This window comes from Bos taurus, chromosome 1 (assembly GCF_002263795.3).
Source record: "Bos taurus isolate L1 Dominette 01449 registration number 42190680 breed Hereford chromosome 1, ARS-UCD2.0, whole genome shotgun sequence".
Classification (NCBI taxonomy): Eukaryota; Metazoa; Chordata; class Mammalia; order Artiodactyla; family Bovidae; genus Bos; species Bos taurus.
Window position 1 is genome coordinate 38,405,347 of NC_037328.1, and position 17,233 is coordinate 38,422,579.

Consider the following 17,233-nt stretch of genomic DNA (forward strand, 5'->3'; position numbering starts at 1 on the left):
ACAGTGTTTGTGTCCCACAGAATTCATATGTTGGAATCCTAATCCCATGTATGATTGCATCAGGCCTTTGGGAGGTGAGCAGGTTATGAAGTTGGAGCACTCAAAAATAGGGATCAGTGCCCTTGTAACAGGAAACCCAGAGTGCTCCCTACCCCCTTCCACCAAATGTGGACACAAGGGCCATCTATGTACCAGGAGGCAGGTATCCTCACTGATATCTGCTGAACCCCTTAATCTTGGACTTCCCAGCTTCCAGAACTGTGAGAAATAATGGTTTATTGTTTAAACCACCTAGTCTCTGGTATTTTTGTTACAGCAACCCAAACAGACTGAGACAGGGAGAATGATTTCCTTACCTTTTCAGTTTCTAGATTCAGCCCATATCCTTGGTCTTTGGCTAGCATTCCTGTCACTCCAAACGTAGCTTCAGTTATCACCTCTCTTTCTCTGACTCACCTACTCCCCTTTTCTAAGGATCTTCATAATTACATTGGGTTCAATCAGATAATCCAGTGTAGTCTTCCCATTTGAATCCTTAATTCCATCACATCTGCTTGTATCCTTTTGCCATGTGATATGATATGTTTAAAGGTTTTGGGGATTAGGATGTGGACATCCTGGGAGTCCATTATTCTTCCTCCCAGAGGCTGTTACCCCGTTAACAGTTCACATCTCTGATGTCTAGATCTGAGCCTTTTTAAAAAGTTTCTGGGGAGAATATTTAGGGGGCAGTGACAAGAAGACAGATTAAAAAAACCTTTTTTTTAGAAACTAACAACAAACAGTGAAGATTACGTAGTAAGCCCATAGTGGTAGTCACCTCCCAAATATTTTTTTTTAATCAATAAATGGGTCCATGAGAGGATTAGAAATACTAGATACCATACAATTTTAGTTATCTGTTCCTGAGAGAATGAGTTTTCCAGAGAGTTAATCCCTTAACAGTCAAAATTTAAAAAAAGATAAATGATCTCTATGGGAAAATCTGATATTTATCCTACTGTCACAGTTTCCCTTTAATTTGTATTGTTGTAGAAATACATGGCATGGGTAAAAATTAAAAACGAACTTTTTACTTAGAAGTAACTTACCCATAACACTACCCTCTCTTCTAGCCTTACTCCTCAGAGGCAACTACTTCTAATAATTTGTTCTTTATTTTTCAAGTCACTACAAAAGCTCTAAATAATGTTTATCCTTTATTATTTCATCTATCAGCTTTAGAGACCCACAGTATTTTATTTTATTGCTTCTCAGATACTCTGTTTTTACAAATTCAAAGTTTGTGGCACCATTTTTCCAACAGCCTTTGTTCACTTTATGTGTCTCTGTCACTTTTTGGAAATTCTCATAATATTTCAATCTTTTCATTATTATTATATTTGTTACTGTGATCTGTGATCAGTAATCTTTGATGTTATTATTATAAAATATTATGACTTGCTGAAGGCTCAGATGATAGTTAGCATTTCTTAGCAGTATTTTTTAACTAAGGTATATACATTGTTTTTCAGACATAATGTTATTGCACACTTAATAGACTATGTATGTGCATGCTCAGTCACTCAGTCGTGTCCAACTCTTTGAGACCCCCTGGACTGTAGCCTACCAGGCTCCTTTGTCCATTGGGATTCTCCAGGCAAGAATACTGGAGTGGGTTGCCATGCCCTCCTCTAGGGCATCGTCCCGACCCAGGGATCAACCCAAATCTCCTGCATCTCCTGCACTGGCAGACAGATTCTTGAGCCATCTGCCAGGCCAGATTAATTGACTACAGTCTAGCTTTCATAGCTTTCATTTTGTACCAGGAAACCAAAACACTTGTGATTTGCTTTGTTGCGACATTTGCTTTCTTGTGGTCTGGAACCAAACCTGTAGTATCTCCAAGGTGTACCTGTACTGACTTCTTGCTGGGGCTTTTCTCACTTCTGCCTCCCTCACCTCTTCACACCACTCTGCAACCTGTATTCTCACCCTATTAGACTTTGTCCCTCCGTGAGCTCAGAAACTTAGTACTGCACACTTAGATCTACATTTCTTGTTCTACAGGTGGTAGAAAGTTTCCCTTTAAACACACTTTGAGCTTTCATTCTTTTTTGAAATAATCAGGGCACTACTCTTGATCTCTCTTTTTGTAATATAGGAGCATGTACACCCCACCGTGTCTTTCCTTTCTCCCTTCTACTTCCCCGTGTCTTACACCTGCACCTTTGTGTTTTTGTTGTCAAGGCTGACAGTATTCTTTCTGACCTTCTATAGTCTATTTTGAAACATTACCAGGATCAATCTGTGGAGTGATTCTGAACATTGAGGGCCAGTGATATAAATTGCTTAATATTGTAAATATTGTTCACCACAGAATGGACTAATATGTTAGAATTAAATTTCCTTCTCTGATTGGTTTAATGTTGTAATCAGAGTGACACTGAGAGGAAAATTTTCTTATAGTCAGATTAGGCGAATAGACTCTCTCTCTTTCCCTTCATCTCCTTCTCCCCCACTTCCCTCTTTCTCTTCTCCCTCCCTCTCTTTCTCCCCACCCCATCCCCAGGTACATGTACCAAATCTTCAGTGTTTTCCCAGTTATTTCATTTCCTCGCTCCCTTCTCACTTCTCCCTGGAGTCTGCCTCTCCTTTAATCTGGAGCAGTTACTCTCTAAGGGCTCCCTTGCAGTTATCATTCTGGAACTTCACTCTCTTCACTGTTCTCCTGTGGTGTTCACTGATTTCTGTGTCACCTTTCTCCTCTTTCTTGATTTACCTCCTCATTTTGCTAGAGGTAAAATTTCTGAGTCATCAGATAGCTGAAAGCTTCTTTCTCCCTGCTGTATATTTATTTGACAGTATGGCAAAAAACAGCACCCACTTTAAACTGCTTTTTCCCTAGGATTTGGAGTGCGCTACTCCACAGATGCCAGTATGATTCCTGGGCCATTAGAGGTAACCAGTTTTTCTCTCTGTAGGTATTTAGCATTTTTCCTTTGTCCTCAAAGTTCTAAAACTTAACAGTAATGCATTTAAGTGTGTATGTTTTTCATTCATAAGTTTGGCATTTTGACAGTGTTATGTAAAACCCTCTGCACCCTCCCCTCTTAGCTCTCTCTGATCTCATCCTTCCTCCTCTTTACTCCCTGTGTTACAGCCATGCTGGCTCCTCCTTCCCCACACATGTCTGAGTGTCTCTGCACTGGCCATTCCAATTGTGCAGAATCCTATTGCCTCAAATATCTACATGGCCCACTTCCTTATCTCCTCAGGTCTTTGTTCAGATGTCACTTCCTGAAGTGTCACCCTTTTCTAATTATCCTACTGAAAATTGCAATCTCTGATACCATCTAACTACTCCTGATCCTCTTGAAAAAAGAAAGTGAAGTCTCTCAGTCGTTTTGGACTCTTTGCGAACCCATGGACTATATAGCCTACCAGGTTCCTCCATCCATGGGATTTTCCAGGCAGGAATACTAGAGTGGGTTTCCATTTCCTTCTCCAGGAGATCTTCCCAATCCAGGGATTGAACCCTGGTCTCCCACATTGTAGGCAGACGCTTTACCATCTGAGCCACCAGGGAAGTCAATCCTCTTACCTTGAAAATTAAATCTTATCTTGATTTAATTTTCTTCATAGAACCTATCACTAAGTTAAAAATATATGCAAACTGTGATATTGTTAATATATATTTCATCTTTGTTCCTGGTTTCAGGCCAGACCTCCTAAAACCCTTGTAATTTCCTAAGTGATGAGAGTGATAGGAATGTCTTATTATAATACATGGCTTTGGTAAGGGTGAAAGGAGCAATGTTTGTTATTCATAACAAGCCCATTTCAACCATACCTTAGTTTATATTAATGAGGTGGCTTTTGTGCAGCCCCTTACTCCTTGGAAGGAAAGTTATGACCAACCTAGATAGCATATTGAAAAGCAGAGACATACTTTGCCAACAAAGGTCCATCTAGTCAAGGCTATGGTTTTTCCTGTGGTCATGTATGGATGTGAGAGTTGGACTGTGAAGAAGGCTGAGTGCCGAAGAATTGATGGTTTTGAACTGTGGTGTTGGAAGACTCTTGAGAGTCCCTTGGACTGCAAGGAGATCCAACCAGTCCATTCTGAAGGAGATCAGCCCTGGGATTTCTTTGGAAGGAATGATGCTGAAGCTGAAACTCCAGTGCTTTGGCCACCTCATGAGAAGAGTTGACTCATTGAAGAAGACTCTGATGCTGGGAGGGATTGGGGGCAGGAGGAGAAGGGGACGACAGAGGATGAGATGGCTGGATGGCATCACTGACTCGATGGACGTGAGTCTGAGTGAACTCCAGGAGTTGGTGATGGACAGGGAGGCCTGGCGTGCTGCGATTCATGGGGTCGCAAAGAGTCGGACACGACTGAGTGACTGAACTGAACTGAATGATAGGGGACCGGTTGCCAGGGAAACTATGTCATTAGAGGTTGGAACTTTCAGTGCCACACCTCATCCCTTTTAAAGAGGGGAGAAGGGGCTGGAGATTGAGTTCAATCAAAGTGGCCAATGATTTAACCAACTGTGCGTGTTTAATGAAGCCTCTATAAAAGCCCATCACTGAAGAGATTTGGAGGACTTTCAGGATGGAGAGGAGGTGCTGGGAGGGTAGTGTGCTCGTACAGGGCATGGAGGCTCTGCTTGCCTCTCCCAGACTTTGCCCTGTGCATCTCTTCCATCTGGCTGTTCCTAAATTGTATCTTTTAATAATAAATCAGTAACATAGTAAGAGAGTGATTCTAGAAAATTATTTAAGGTAAGGAGAGGATTGTGGGATCCCCCATTTTATAGCCAGTGGGTCAGAAATGCCAGAGACTTGAACTTGCAGTTCGCATTTGAAGGACAGTCTTATAGGACCAGGTGTATAGTGTTCAGTTCAGTTCAGTCGCTCAGTCGTGTCTGACTCTTTGCTACCCCATGAATCGCAGCACGCCAGGCCTCCCTGTCCATCACCAACTCCTGGAGTTCACTGAAACTCATGTCCATCGAGTCGGTGTTGCCATCCAGCCATCTCATCCTCTGTCGTCCCCTTCTCCTCCTGCCCCCAATCCCTCCCAGCATCAGGGTCTTTTCCAATGAGTCAACTCTTCGCGTGAGGTGGCCAAAGTACTGGAGTTTCAGCTTCAGCATCATTCCTTCCAAAGAAATCCCAGGGCTGATCTCCTTCAGAATGGACTGGTTGGATCTCCTTGCAGTCCAAAGGACTCTCAAGAGTCTTCTCCAACACAACAATTCAAAACCATCAATTCTTCGGCACTCAGCCTTCTTCACAGAACAACTCTCACATCCATACATGACCACAGGAAAAACCATAGCCTTGACTAGACGGACCTTTGTTGGCAAAGTAATGTTTCTGCTTTTCAATATGCTATCTAGGTTGGTCATAACTTTTCTTCCAAGGAGTAAGCATCTTTTAATTTCTTGGGTGCAGTCACCATCTGCAGTGATTTTGGAGCCCCCCCAAAATTGAATTAAATTGTAGGACATGAAGTCAGTGTTTGCAGAGAACTGGAGGTTTACTTGTCAAGGGAAAAACACATGCAAACAAACACACATACATACATATATATGTATGTGAGTATGTGTATATATAATTATGTGTGTATGTGTTGATATATATATGTGCATATATGTATAAATCCTTTGTATTAGTTTGGTAGGACTACCAAAACAGAGTACCACAGACTTCATGGCTTTAAACAACAGAAATCTCTCGCAGTTCTGAAAGCTGGAAGTCTGAGATCAAAGAGTCCTTAGGGTTGGTTTCTTCTGAGGTCTCTCTGCTTGGATAACAGTCTTCTCCCTGTGTCTTCACTTGGTCTTCCTTCTGTAATTTTGTGTCCAAATTTCTTCTTCTTATAAGGACACTGGTCATATTGGATTAGAGCCCACCCTAATGACCTCATTTTAACTCAGTTACATCTTTAAAGATATTAGCTCCAAATACAGTCACATTGTAAGATACTGGGGGTTAGGGTTTCAACACATGAATTTTAAGGGGACTCAATGCAGTCCATGAGAGACTTACTGTTTATAGTCTATCTCCTCCAGTTAGAATGTAAGCTTCATGAAAGTTAGGGTTTTTGTTGTTGTTGTTGTATTTTAATGTATATCCAACATCTAGAACAATGCCCAGCACCGTAATAGATGCTGAATAAATAATAATGAATATTCTAGCCTTTTGATGAGTGAGTTTAATCTGAACACTTATTTTCATCTCTAGAAAATTCTTTTCTTATGACTGCACTAATTCAAGTCCCCCTCCCCCAATTCTCTGCTATCTTTCTAGTACTCCCATTAATTGAAATTCAGGCCTACTTGATTTGTCTTTCCTGTCTCATTTGCAGTCAATCCATTGTTACTCTTTTTTGGAAGATTTTTCAACCATAACTTCCAAATACTCCTGTAAAACATCCTTTACTTTGATAACATGTATTTCATTCCTAAGAGCTCTCTTCTTCATCAGTTTCATGGCATTCTCTTATTGTTTTGTGGGTGCTTTATTTTTGTTGACCTTTCTGCATTTATCAGGTCTTGTTACTAATATGTCTCTTTTGTTCCCTCAATTTTCTGTTTCTCTATAGGTCATTTTTTGTTTGATTCTTTTCTTTTTTTTCTTAATTCTTTTATTTTTAATTGAAGGATAATTACATTATTGTGTTGATTTCTGCCATACATCAACCTGATTCTTTTCTTTTTTTTCTTAATTCTTTTATTTTTAATTGAAGGATAATTACAATATTGTGTTGATTTCTGCCATACATCAACCATACATCAACAATTTTTCTTAATTCTTTTATTTTTAATTGAAGGATAATTACATTATTGTGTTGATTTCTGCCATACATCAACCTGCCATACATCAAGCCATAGGTATACATATGTCCCCTCCTTCTTGAGACTCCCTCCCACATCCCACCCCACCCCACTATTTCTTTTATTCTTCATCTCACATATTACATAAGCATTTCTCTTAATTATCCATCATTGTACATTTTTTTTAAATAGTGGGACAATAAAGTATGTGGAAGTTTTTTTAAGGGGTGATATTTTGGCCTGGTGATGTGACTTTATGATTTGCTGAATGCAGAGGTCTTTGGTTTATGGGGTGGCTTCAGTTCAGTTCAGTTCTTAGTCATGTTTGATTCTTTGCGACCCTGTGGACTGCAGCATGCCAGGCTTCCCTGTCCATCATCAACTCCCAGAACTTGCTGAAACTCATGTCCATTGAGTTGGTGATGCCATCCAACCATCTCATCCTCTGTCATCCCCTTCTCTTCCTGGCTCATTCTTTCGTAGGATCAGGGTCTTTTCTAGTGTATCAGTTCTTTGCATCAGGTGGCCAAAGTATTGGAGCTTCAGCTTCAGCATCAGCCCTTCCAATGAATATTCAGGACTGATTTCCATTAGCTTTGACTGGTTTGATCCCCTTGCTATTGAACGGACTCTCAGGAGTTTTCTCCAACATCACAGTTCAAAATATCAATTCTTTGGTGCTCAGCTTTCTTTATGGTCCAATTCTCACATCTGTACGTGACTACTAGAAAAACCATAGCGTTGACTAGATGGACCTTTGTTGGCAAAGCAATGTCTCTGCTTTTTAATACACTGTCTAGGTTGGTCATAGCTTTTCTTCCAAGGAGCAAGAATCTTTTAATTTCATGGCTGCAATCACCATCTGCAGTGATTTTGGAGCTCAAGAAAATAAAGTCTGTCACTGTGTCCATTGTTTTCCCGTCTATTTGCCATGAAGTGATGGGACCGGATGCCATGATCTAAGTTTTTTGAATGTTGAGTTTCAAGCCAACTTTTTCACTGTCCTCTTTCACTTTCATCAAGAGGCTCTTTAGTTCCTCTTCACTTACTGCCATGAGGGTGGTATCTGCATATCTGAAGTTATTGTTATTTCTCCCTGCAATCTTGATTCCAGCTTGTGCTTCATCCAGTCTGGCATTTCACATAATGTACTCTGCATATAAGTTAAATAAGCAAGGTGACAATATACAGCCTTGATGTACTTCTTTCCCAATTTGGAACCAGTCCATTTTTCCATGACTGGTTAACTGTTGCTTCTTGACCTGCATGCAGGTTTCTCAGGAGGCACATAAGGTGGTATGGTATTGCCATCTCTTTCAGAATTTTCCAGTTTGTTTTGATCCACACAGTCAAAGGCTTTGGCAGAGTTAATAAAGCAGAAGTAGATGTTTTCCTGGAACTTTCTTGCTTTTTCAATGATCCAGCAGAATTTGGCAATATGATCTCTGGTTCCTCTGCCTTTTCTAAATCCAGCTTGAACATCTGGAAGTTCTTAGTTCACATATTCTTGAAGCCTAGCTTAGAGAATTTTGAGCATGTTTTTTCTAGCATGTGCTGCTGCTACTGCTGCTAAGTTGCTTCAGTCGTGTCCAACTCTGTGCGACCCCATAGACGGCAGCCTACCAGGCTCCCCCGTCCCTGGGATTCTCCAGGCAAGAATACTGGAGTGGGTTGCCATTTCCTTCTCCAATGCATGAAAATGAAAAGTCAGAGTGAAGGCGCTCAGTCGTGTCCGACTCTTAGCGACCCCACGGACTGTAGCCTACGAGGCTCCTCCGTCTATGGGATTTTCCAGGCAAGAATACTGGAGTGGGGTGCCATTGCCTTCTCCTCTAGCATGTGAGATGAGTGCAATTGTGTGGTAATTTGAACATTCTTTGGCATTTTCTTTCTTTGGGATTAGAATGAAAACTGACCTTTTCCAGTCCTGTGGCCACTGCTGAGGGAGTGCCTTAGGTCTTCCTAAATAATTATTCAACTTTCTTAGATTAAACATTTTCCAGCTTTTAGGGAAGAGATAAAATTGTCATCATATGCAGGTAGCATGATACTGTATGTAGAAACCCTAAAGATTCCACACAAAAATTACTAGCACTGATAAATGACTTCAGCAATATAGCAGGAGACAAGATCAACATACATAATTTAGTTGCATTTATTTATAGTAACAAATATCAAAAAGGAAATGTAAAAAAAAAAAATACCTTGTAAAATCACACTCCTCGCAAAATACTTAGGAATAAACCTAAATAAATGAAACACTTATGTGCTAAGAACTATATGGAACATTAATTAAGGAAATGGGAGATGATTCAAAGAAATGGAAAGATATCCCGTGCTCTTGAATTTGAAGAATTAATATTGTTACATTGGCCATACCACCCAAAGCCATCTATAGTTTTAATACAATCCCTATCAAATTATCTGTGACATTTTTCACAGAAATAGAAAAAATCCAAAAATTTATATGGAACCATAAAAGACCCAGAATTATGAAAGGAATCCTGAAGAACAAAAATGAAGCAAGCATAACCCTCTAAGAGCTCAGACAATACTGCAGTGCTTCAGTAATCAAAATGGTGTGGTGGCACAGAAACAGACATGGATCAAGGGAACAGAATTGAGAGCCAGAAATAAACCCACACACCTATGGACAATTAATCTTCAACAAAGAAGGCAAGAATATATAATGGAAAAAAATACAGTCTCTTCACCAGGTGGTGTTGGGAAAGTTGGACAGTTGCATGTAAATCAATGATGTTAGAACACTCCCTCACACCATACACAAAAATAAATTTAAAATTCTTAAAGACTTAAATGTGAGACATGACACAGTCCAGTCACTCAGTTGTGTCTGACTCTTTGTGACCCCATAGACCACAGCACGCCAGGCCTGCCTGTCCATCACCAACTCCCGGAGTTTACCCAGACTCATGTCCAAAGAATATAATCAATCTGATTTGAATATTGACCATCTGGTGATGTCCATATGTAGAATCTTCTCTTGTGTTGTTGGAAGATGGTGTTTGCTATGACCAGTACATTCTCTTGGCAAAACTCTATTAGCCTTAAGACACCATAAAACTCCTAGAAGGGAACATAGGCAAAACATTCTCTGACATAAATTGGACCGATATTTTCTTAGGCCAGTCTCCCAAGGCAATAGAAATAAAAGCAAAAATAAACAAATGGGACCTAATCACCTTAAAAGTTTTTGCACAGCAAAGAAAACCATAAACAAAACAAAAGACAGCCTACAGAATGGGAGAAAATATTTGCAAACAATGCAACTGGCAGGGTTTAATATCCAAAATATACAAATATACAACTGCTCATGCAGTTCAAAAACAACAGAAAAATGGACAGCTCAGTCAGAAAATGGGCAGAATAGACATTTCTCCAAAGAAGGCTTACAAATGGCCAATAGGAACATGAAAGGATCATGTTCAACATCACTAGTTATTAGAGAAATGCAAATCAAAACTACAATGAAATGGCACCACACACCAGTCAGAATGCCCATCAATAAAAAGTCTACAAATATCAAATGTTGGAGAGGATGTGGAAGAAAGGGAACTCTGCCACAGTGTTGGTGGGAATGAAAGTTGGTGTAGTCACTGTGGAAAACAGTATGGAGGTTCCTCAAAAAACTAAAAACAGAGTTGCCATATGATTCAGCAGTCCTACTCCTGGGCATATATCCTGAGAAAACTAATTCTAAAGGATACATGCACTCCCATGTTCATAGCAGTGCTCTTCACAATAGCCAAGACATGGAAACAGCGTAAATGTCCATTGACAGATGAATGGATAAAGAAGATGTGGTGTATATATATATAATGGAATGCTGCTGCTGCTGCTGCTAAGGAATGGAATGATGCCTTCATGTATGAACCTAGAGATTATCATACTAAGTGAAGTAAGTTAGAAAGAGAAAGACAAATACCATGATGTCACATATATGGAGTCTAAAATATGACACAAATTAACTTATCTGTAAAACAGAAACAGACTCACAGACATAGAGAAAAAATTTGTGATTGCCAAGGGGGCCGGGAGGTGGGGGAGGGGTAGATTGGGAGTTTGGGGTTAGCAGGTGCAACCTATTATACATAAAATGGATAGACAACAAGGTCTTACTGTATAGCCAAGGGAACTATATTCAATATCCTATGATAAACCATAAAGGAAAAGAATGTATAACTGAATCACTTTGCTATACAGCAGAAATGAACACAGCGTTGTAAATCAACTATACTTCAATTAAAAAAAAAAACCTTCCAACTTTTTACCTGGCTCTCTGACTTGCCATAAAAGGAGTCTGAAATCTGTAGTTTATTATATATGCTTTGAATTAATATCTTTGTTTTCACTTCTTACTCCTGTTAACATTTTGTGTGCTTTTCCTCTGTAGTTCGACAGATCAAATTATGCCCTCTGTGGCTGTAGTTCTCTCTCTACTCTCTTCATTCACTGCTACTCCTCTAGCTACATATCATATTTCAGAAAAGTGCTCAAAATCACTGTTAGTTAATGTTAGTTTCTCAGTTCTTTTTACTTTATTGCTTTGCGTTAGTACATTTTTCAACACATTATATTTAAGGATGTCTAAAGGAGAGAGGGAAAAAATCTTGTCATCAGTTTGCTTGTCTTGAGTTAGAATTTTTTAATCCTTTAATATTGAATATAGAAAACAGAATTTGAACTCACTTTCATAATGTGGATCTTCATTAGAAACCCCAGTATTTGGGATGTGCTCTGTGAAAGTAAGGGCTTCCCTGGTGGCTTAGATGGTACAGAATTCACCTGTAGTGCAGGAGACCTAGGTTCAATCCCTGGGTTGGAAAGATCCCCTGGAGAAGGACATGACAATCCACTCTAGTACTCTTGCCTGGAGAATCCCCATGGACAGAGGAGCCTGGAGGGCTACAGTCCTTGGGGTTGCAAAGAGTCAGACATGACTGAGTGACAAAGCACTTTGAAAGTGAAAGTTGCTCAGTTGTGTCCAACTCTTTGCGACCCCATGGACTATACAGTCAGTCCATGGAATTCTCCAGGCCAGAATACCGGAGTGGGTAGCCATTCCCTTCTCCAGGGTGTCTTCCCAGCCCCGGGATTGAACCCAGGTCTCCTGCATTGCAGGCATAATGTGGGTCTTCATTAGAAGACTCAATTATTGGGATGTGCTCTAGTTGTTTAAATATAGGTGTGAGATGGGTCTGTCTGTGCTCTTGAATCCAGTAGAGAGAAGTTCTTGATTAATAACTTCTCTGGGGTTATAACCACAACAACAGGGCTAAAACTTTTCTAGTTTTCTCTCTCAGTAGATGACCTTGCTTCCCACTCCACTTTTACCAAGACGCTCTATCATGAACTTCCGTTTACCTTAGAACATCCCAGTTCCCAGTTCATTCTCCCTTGTTGTTTCAGATGAAGAGCTGGAGTCCATCTTTTCTGAAGCTATCTCCTCCATTTGCAGCCTGAAGTCCTGGGACTGTTCTCCTGGATCTGCATCTGCAGATACGTTCAAATCTTCCCCTTGGTGTGGGGAAAAAATCTTCCTTCCCATCTTTTCCTTGAAGCTACATGTTCAGCTGGAAAAGCCTTCTAAATTTTTTTCTAGGTTCTGATTTCTTTGCATATAGATATTCTCTTGATGTCTGTCTTCAGTCCACTTTTTTGTCTTGTCCTTTTCCTGGGAAATCCTGTTTGTTCCCATAACTTCATCTATTACTGAGCCCTAACCACTTTCCTGACATTCAGGTGCTCCATTCCACCTACACATTAGTTCAGTTCCGTTCAGCTCAGTTCAGTCACTCAGTTGTGTCCAGCTCTTTGCGGCCCCATAGACCACAGCACGCCAGGCTTCTTTGTCCATCACCAACTCCTGGAGCCTCTTCAAACTCATGTCCATCGAGTTGGTGGTGCCATCCAGCCATCTCATCCTCTGTCGTCCCCTTCTCCTGCCTTCAATCTTTCCCAGCTCAGGGTCTTTTCCAGTGAGTCAGCTCTTCACATCAGAAGGCCAAGGTATTGGAGTTTCAGCTTCAGCATCAGTCCTTCCATTGAATATTCAGGACTGATCTCCTTTAGGATGGACTGGTTGGATCTCCTTGCAGTCCAAGGGACTCTCAGGAGTCTTCTCCAATAGCACAGTTCAAAAGCATCAATTCTTCCACGCTCAGTTTTCTTTATAGTCCAGCTCTCACATCCATACATGACTACTGGAAAAACCATAGCTTTGACTAGATGGACCTTTGTTGGAAAAGTAATGTCTCTGTTTTTTAATATGCTGTCTAAGTTGGTCATAACTTTCCTTCCAAGGAGTAAGCGTCTTTTAATTTCATGGCTGCAATCACCATCTGCAGTGATTTTCGAGCCCCCAAAAATAAAGTCAGCTACTGTGTCAACTGTTTCCCCATCTATTTGCCATGAAGTTATGGGACTAGATGCCATGATCTTAGTTTTCTGAATGTTGAGTTTTAAGCCAACTTTTTCACTCTCCTCTGTCACTTTCATCAAGAGGCTCTTTAGTTCTTCTTTGCTTTCTACCATAAGGGTGGTGTCATCTGCATATCTGAGGTTATTGATATTTATCCATTAGTACCACTCAGTGTATTCCAAGAAAACGAGTTACTCCATACTCCACCTCCATCCTCTGGTCCTTAGAAGAACAAAACAAGAAAGTACCCAAACACACTGTCTGTCTTCCCCATGTGGATTGGTCTTATTGTCATTTTTCTAGTCACTCAGAGATTTATTAGAAAGGAATAGTTGTAAGGCTATTTGTAAGGCTATACACTCAGTTATTATAGTCAGAGTCAGAGTACGACTAATTTCAAGTTCATAAGCGTTCTTGCCTTCAGCCTCGGTAGTTCTGTGTTAATGTATCTAATCAATCTGCATTTTCCTGATTACACATAGGTCTGCAATTAAGGCCTTACGTCCTGGAGGGTTGCTTGTGTACTCTACGTGCACACTTTCCAAGGCAGAAAATCAAGATGTGATCAGTGAAGTTTTAAACTCCTACAGTAACATCATGCCTGTGGACATTAAGGAAATGGCAAGGACTTGCTCCCGCGACTTCACATTTGCTCCCACTGGCCAAGAATGTGGGCTCTTGGTGATTCCAGATAAGGGTAAAGCCTGGGGCCCAATGTATGTTGCGAAATTGAAAAAATCATGGACAACTTGAAATGGGAGATATGCCTTTTGTGAACCATTACATTGATAACACATGCATATATTATTATATTTCTTTTTCTAGTCTCTCTGCATGTTAACATTTAAATAATAATGAAGTCACTTTCTCTGGATATGATTGGAATCCTATTTATTTAATACTGTGGCATTTCAGAACTTTTCAGGTGTATATTTTTCCTAGAAATGTTTCTCTAGTAATGATTTAAGATGCTGCAGATGGTGTTTGTAATCTACTGTATTTTACTTGGCCTTTTGTAGTTAAATTAATAGTAATACATGGTTTTAGGCATAAAATGTTTAGAAATACATTCTATCCATAATGTTGGTGCTTTGAACCTTTAAAAAAGCACATTTCCTGGCCCTCTTATCATTTTTCTCCTTATCAAATATACAGATTCTCTGAGGTTTTTTTCCCCTTTTCTGTAAGAACTGATTGGTATTCTGACACTAACTTCTTAGGCAGAAGTATTTCTAGTTCTAGCAAAATAAGTTTCTTATTTGCCAAGTTGTTTTTCATTACGAACTATCTTCTGTTTACTGCAAAGGTCAGTGACTCTATTGACACCAGCTTTATTTCTCCCCCATTTTTTTTTCTGTATTCACAAATACGAATTGAAAGGGTAAATTATGTTGAAAGGCCGTTAGAACAGCAGATTCACATGCACATGTTTGACTTTCGACATTCAGCTTGTAGAATAATGGAGTCTATCCAGCAGGCTATAAAGCAAGTACTTGAAACAAAACCAGAATGATTAATAACCGCAATAACTGAACTATATTTGGAGAGTTTTGCTACATAATTGCAGTCATAATGAGCACTACAGAATCTGATTATCTTACAGTTGCAATCTGGAGGGGCTTTTTATTTCACTCTGTTATGAAATGTTATCTGAGAGTATGATGTCACATATTAATGCACAAGAGGGAAATGCCTAATGAAAGTGGATTATACTGTTACCAAAACCGAGTACCATTTACGAAGTGGCTCTCCTTGTTTACACATATCCTGGGAATATTGTGTACTTTTCTGTGTATGTACTTAGAGTTTTAGCCTCAGGTTTGGATCTTCTATTTTCTCTAGAAATTGCTTCACTCAAAAGTCCAAATATATTTTTCCCACTATTAAGAAAATTTAGGTAGTGTGTTTTGAAAGATTCCATCTATTTAAAAATAGCTTAAAAAAAACTGTATAGATAAAAAATTTTGTTAAATCTGAATCTTTTTGAATTATTACAGTCTGTGCATTTACACTAGAGACTGTTTACTAATTTACTGTTTTGTTGTTGTTGTTTGATTTGCAAACCTGTATAACTGGGTTGCTATAACTGGGGAGTCCTAAAAAGAATTATTTTTGTATCTTCATTGCATTAACCATTTTGTTTCCTCTGTATCTAACCAATATATTTGAAGAAAAGCTGGATCTCTTGGACTCAATCAGATATACCAGATAAATACAGAAGAGTACTAATAATGGAAAAGATTTTTTTTACGTGTGTGTGTGTGTACGTGTGTTTAGTTTGTCCTTATTGGTTTGTTTTTTCAATTTAGAATCCTGCCTTCACTTACTGTGATGTTTAAAAAGTCCATTTTGTGTAGATTAATGTCAAAGTAAGTTGTCACAGTGCACTTTGTTGAATGTCATTGTTTTCCCAACACAGTGCCTAATTTGAATACTTGGTATGCCATTGGATTAGGCCTTTCTGTGATTCCTGAAAAATGCAAATTTAGATATACCTATAGCTCACTATTGTTAGCAGTTATTATAGTGGAACATCTGACAATTCATTGAACATTAAATATTTTTCTTTATATGTTACTTTTTTGAACTTTAAAACAACTCCAAGAGTGAGTATCTTGAGTACCTTTTCTGAATGAGAAGACCCAAGTTTAGTGCTGTTCCTAGCTGGCCAAGTCTATGCTGGTAAGTAAGGAATGGAACCAAGATTAAAATTAGCTTCAAAGTCTAGCTCCTTCTCACTATTCTGCTCTGTCTCACGGGATATAGTTCATAGGAACCCTAAAGATTATCTACTGGCTTCATCCTTATTCTTCATTACTCAGCCTTCCCTGTATTTGCAATTCCCTATTCTCAGGGCATGAGAGGGTTAAGTAGTACTTGGGGGAAGAACCCCAACTTTGAAGTGTTTCAGGCCATTTTTGAAGGAAGTACCTCTTGTGATTGCAATGCCCAGAAATCTCCCATAGAGGCATTCTGTGCCTTCCTTTTCTTTGCAGGTGCTGAATTGAAGAGTAGGAGTTTGGAGCAGCCTTGCAATGTCAACTGAAAAGCAAGGAGTAATTGATATTACTTTCTGTGGCATTGAGTTACTTTCAGAATAGCTTTATAAAAATCTAGGTTGCTTACCAACACATTAACTTCTCTGCCATCAGCACGCTGAACAGCCCATAGTTTCAGAAATAGACTGTGAATAAGTGTAATGCATTTAAATGGTTTGTACTGAATTTTTAAAGCTTCAGATATTATCTGTGGCTTGGAATCAAGGCAGCCTATGGTTCTTTATACTATTACATATCTATATAGCCTTATACTGAAGATTGCATGTTACTCCCTTAACAGTATTATGAAAAATATCCTTTTATACAATGTCAGCAGGCATAAAATAATAGATACTGCAACACTTGCTACATGAAGTAATCACAAATCTAATAGGCCCTTATCCAAGAAAGACTTTATGTCTGGGGATAAGCATGAGATAATCTGCATAGGCTAATGCAACTCATCTGAAATACAAAGGAAAATTGGAACCAGTACCAACAATTTTATTAGATGCCAAGAAGTCCTTTGATGCAGTTGAATGGGAGTACTTGTGTTATATGTTAGGTAAATTTTGCATCGGGGACGAATATAACAGATAGCACAATTTATGTTCATCTCATTTATATGGTTCAAATCAATGGTTTACTATCTTCTTTTCCTTGCCTTATTGCTATACTGGGGAGGGAAGTAAGGATGATGCCCATTACTGATGTTACTTTTCAGGCTGACATTGCAGCTCTAATATCACCCAGATCCCCTGAGTATCTGAAAGATATTCAGATGAAGGTTCACAAGTTAACTAATGCCTGCTGATTATCTACTACTTGTGCTGAAAGCCCTAACAGCATCTGTCCTGAAAACATTAAAAGTGATGTCAGAATTTGGAATGCCTTCAGGCTGCAAAGTGGGAAAGAATCGTAGA

The 17,233-nt window shown here is 39.3% G+C and overlaps 1 protein-coding gene across 1 annotated transcript in view; it reads left to right on the forward strand.

Moving 5' to 3' along the window:
- The window catches only part of NSUN3 (NOP2/Sun RNA methyltransferase 3), a 60,229-nt gene extending 44,718 nt beyond the window's left edge, over positions 1–15,511 (forward strand). Inside the window, 1 exon segment of the mRNA NM_001076001.2 lies at positions 13,755–15,511. Coding sequence (NP_001069469.1) covers positions 13,755–14,025 — 271 coding nt within the window. The 3' untranslated portion in view covers positions 14,026–15,511.
- Positions 15,512–17,233: the final 1,722 nt, after the last annotated feature.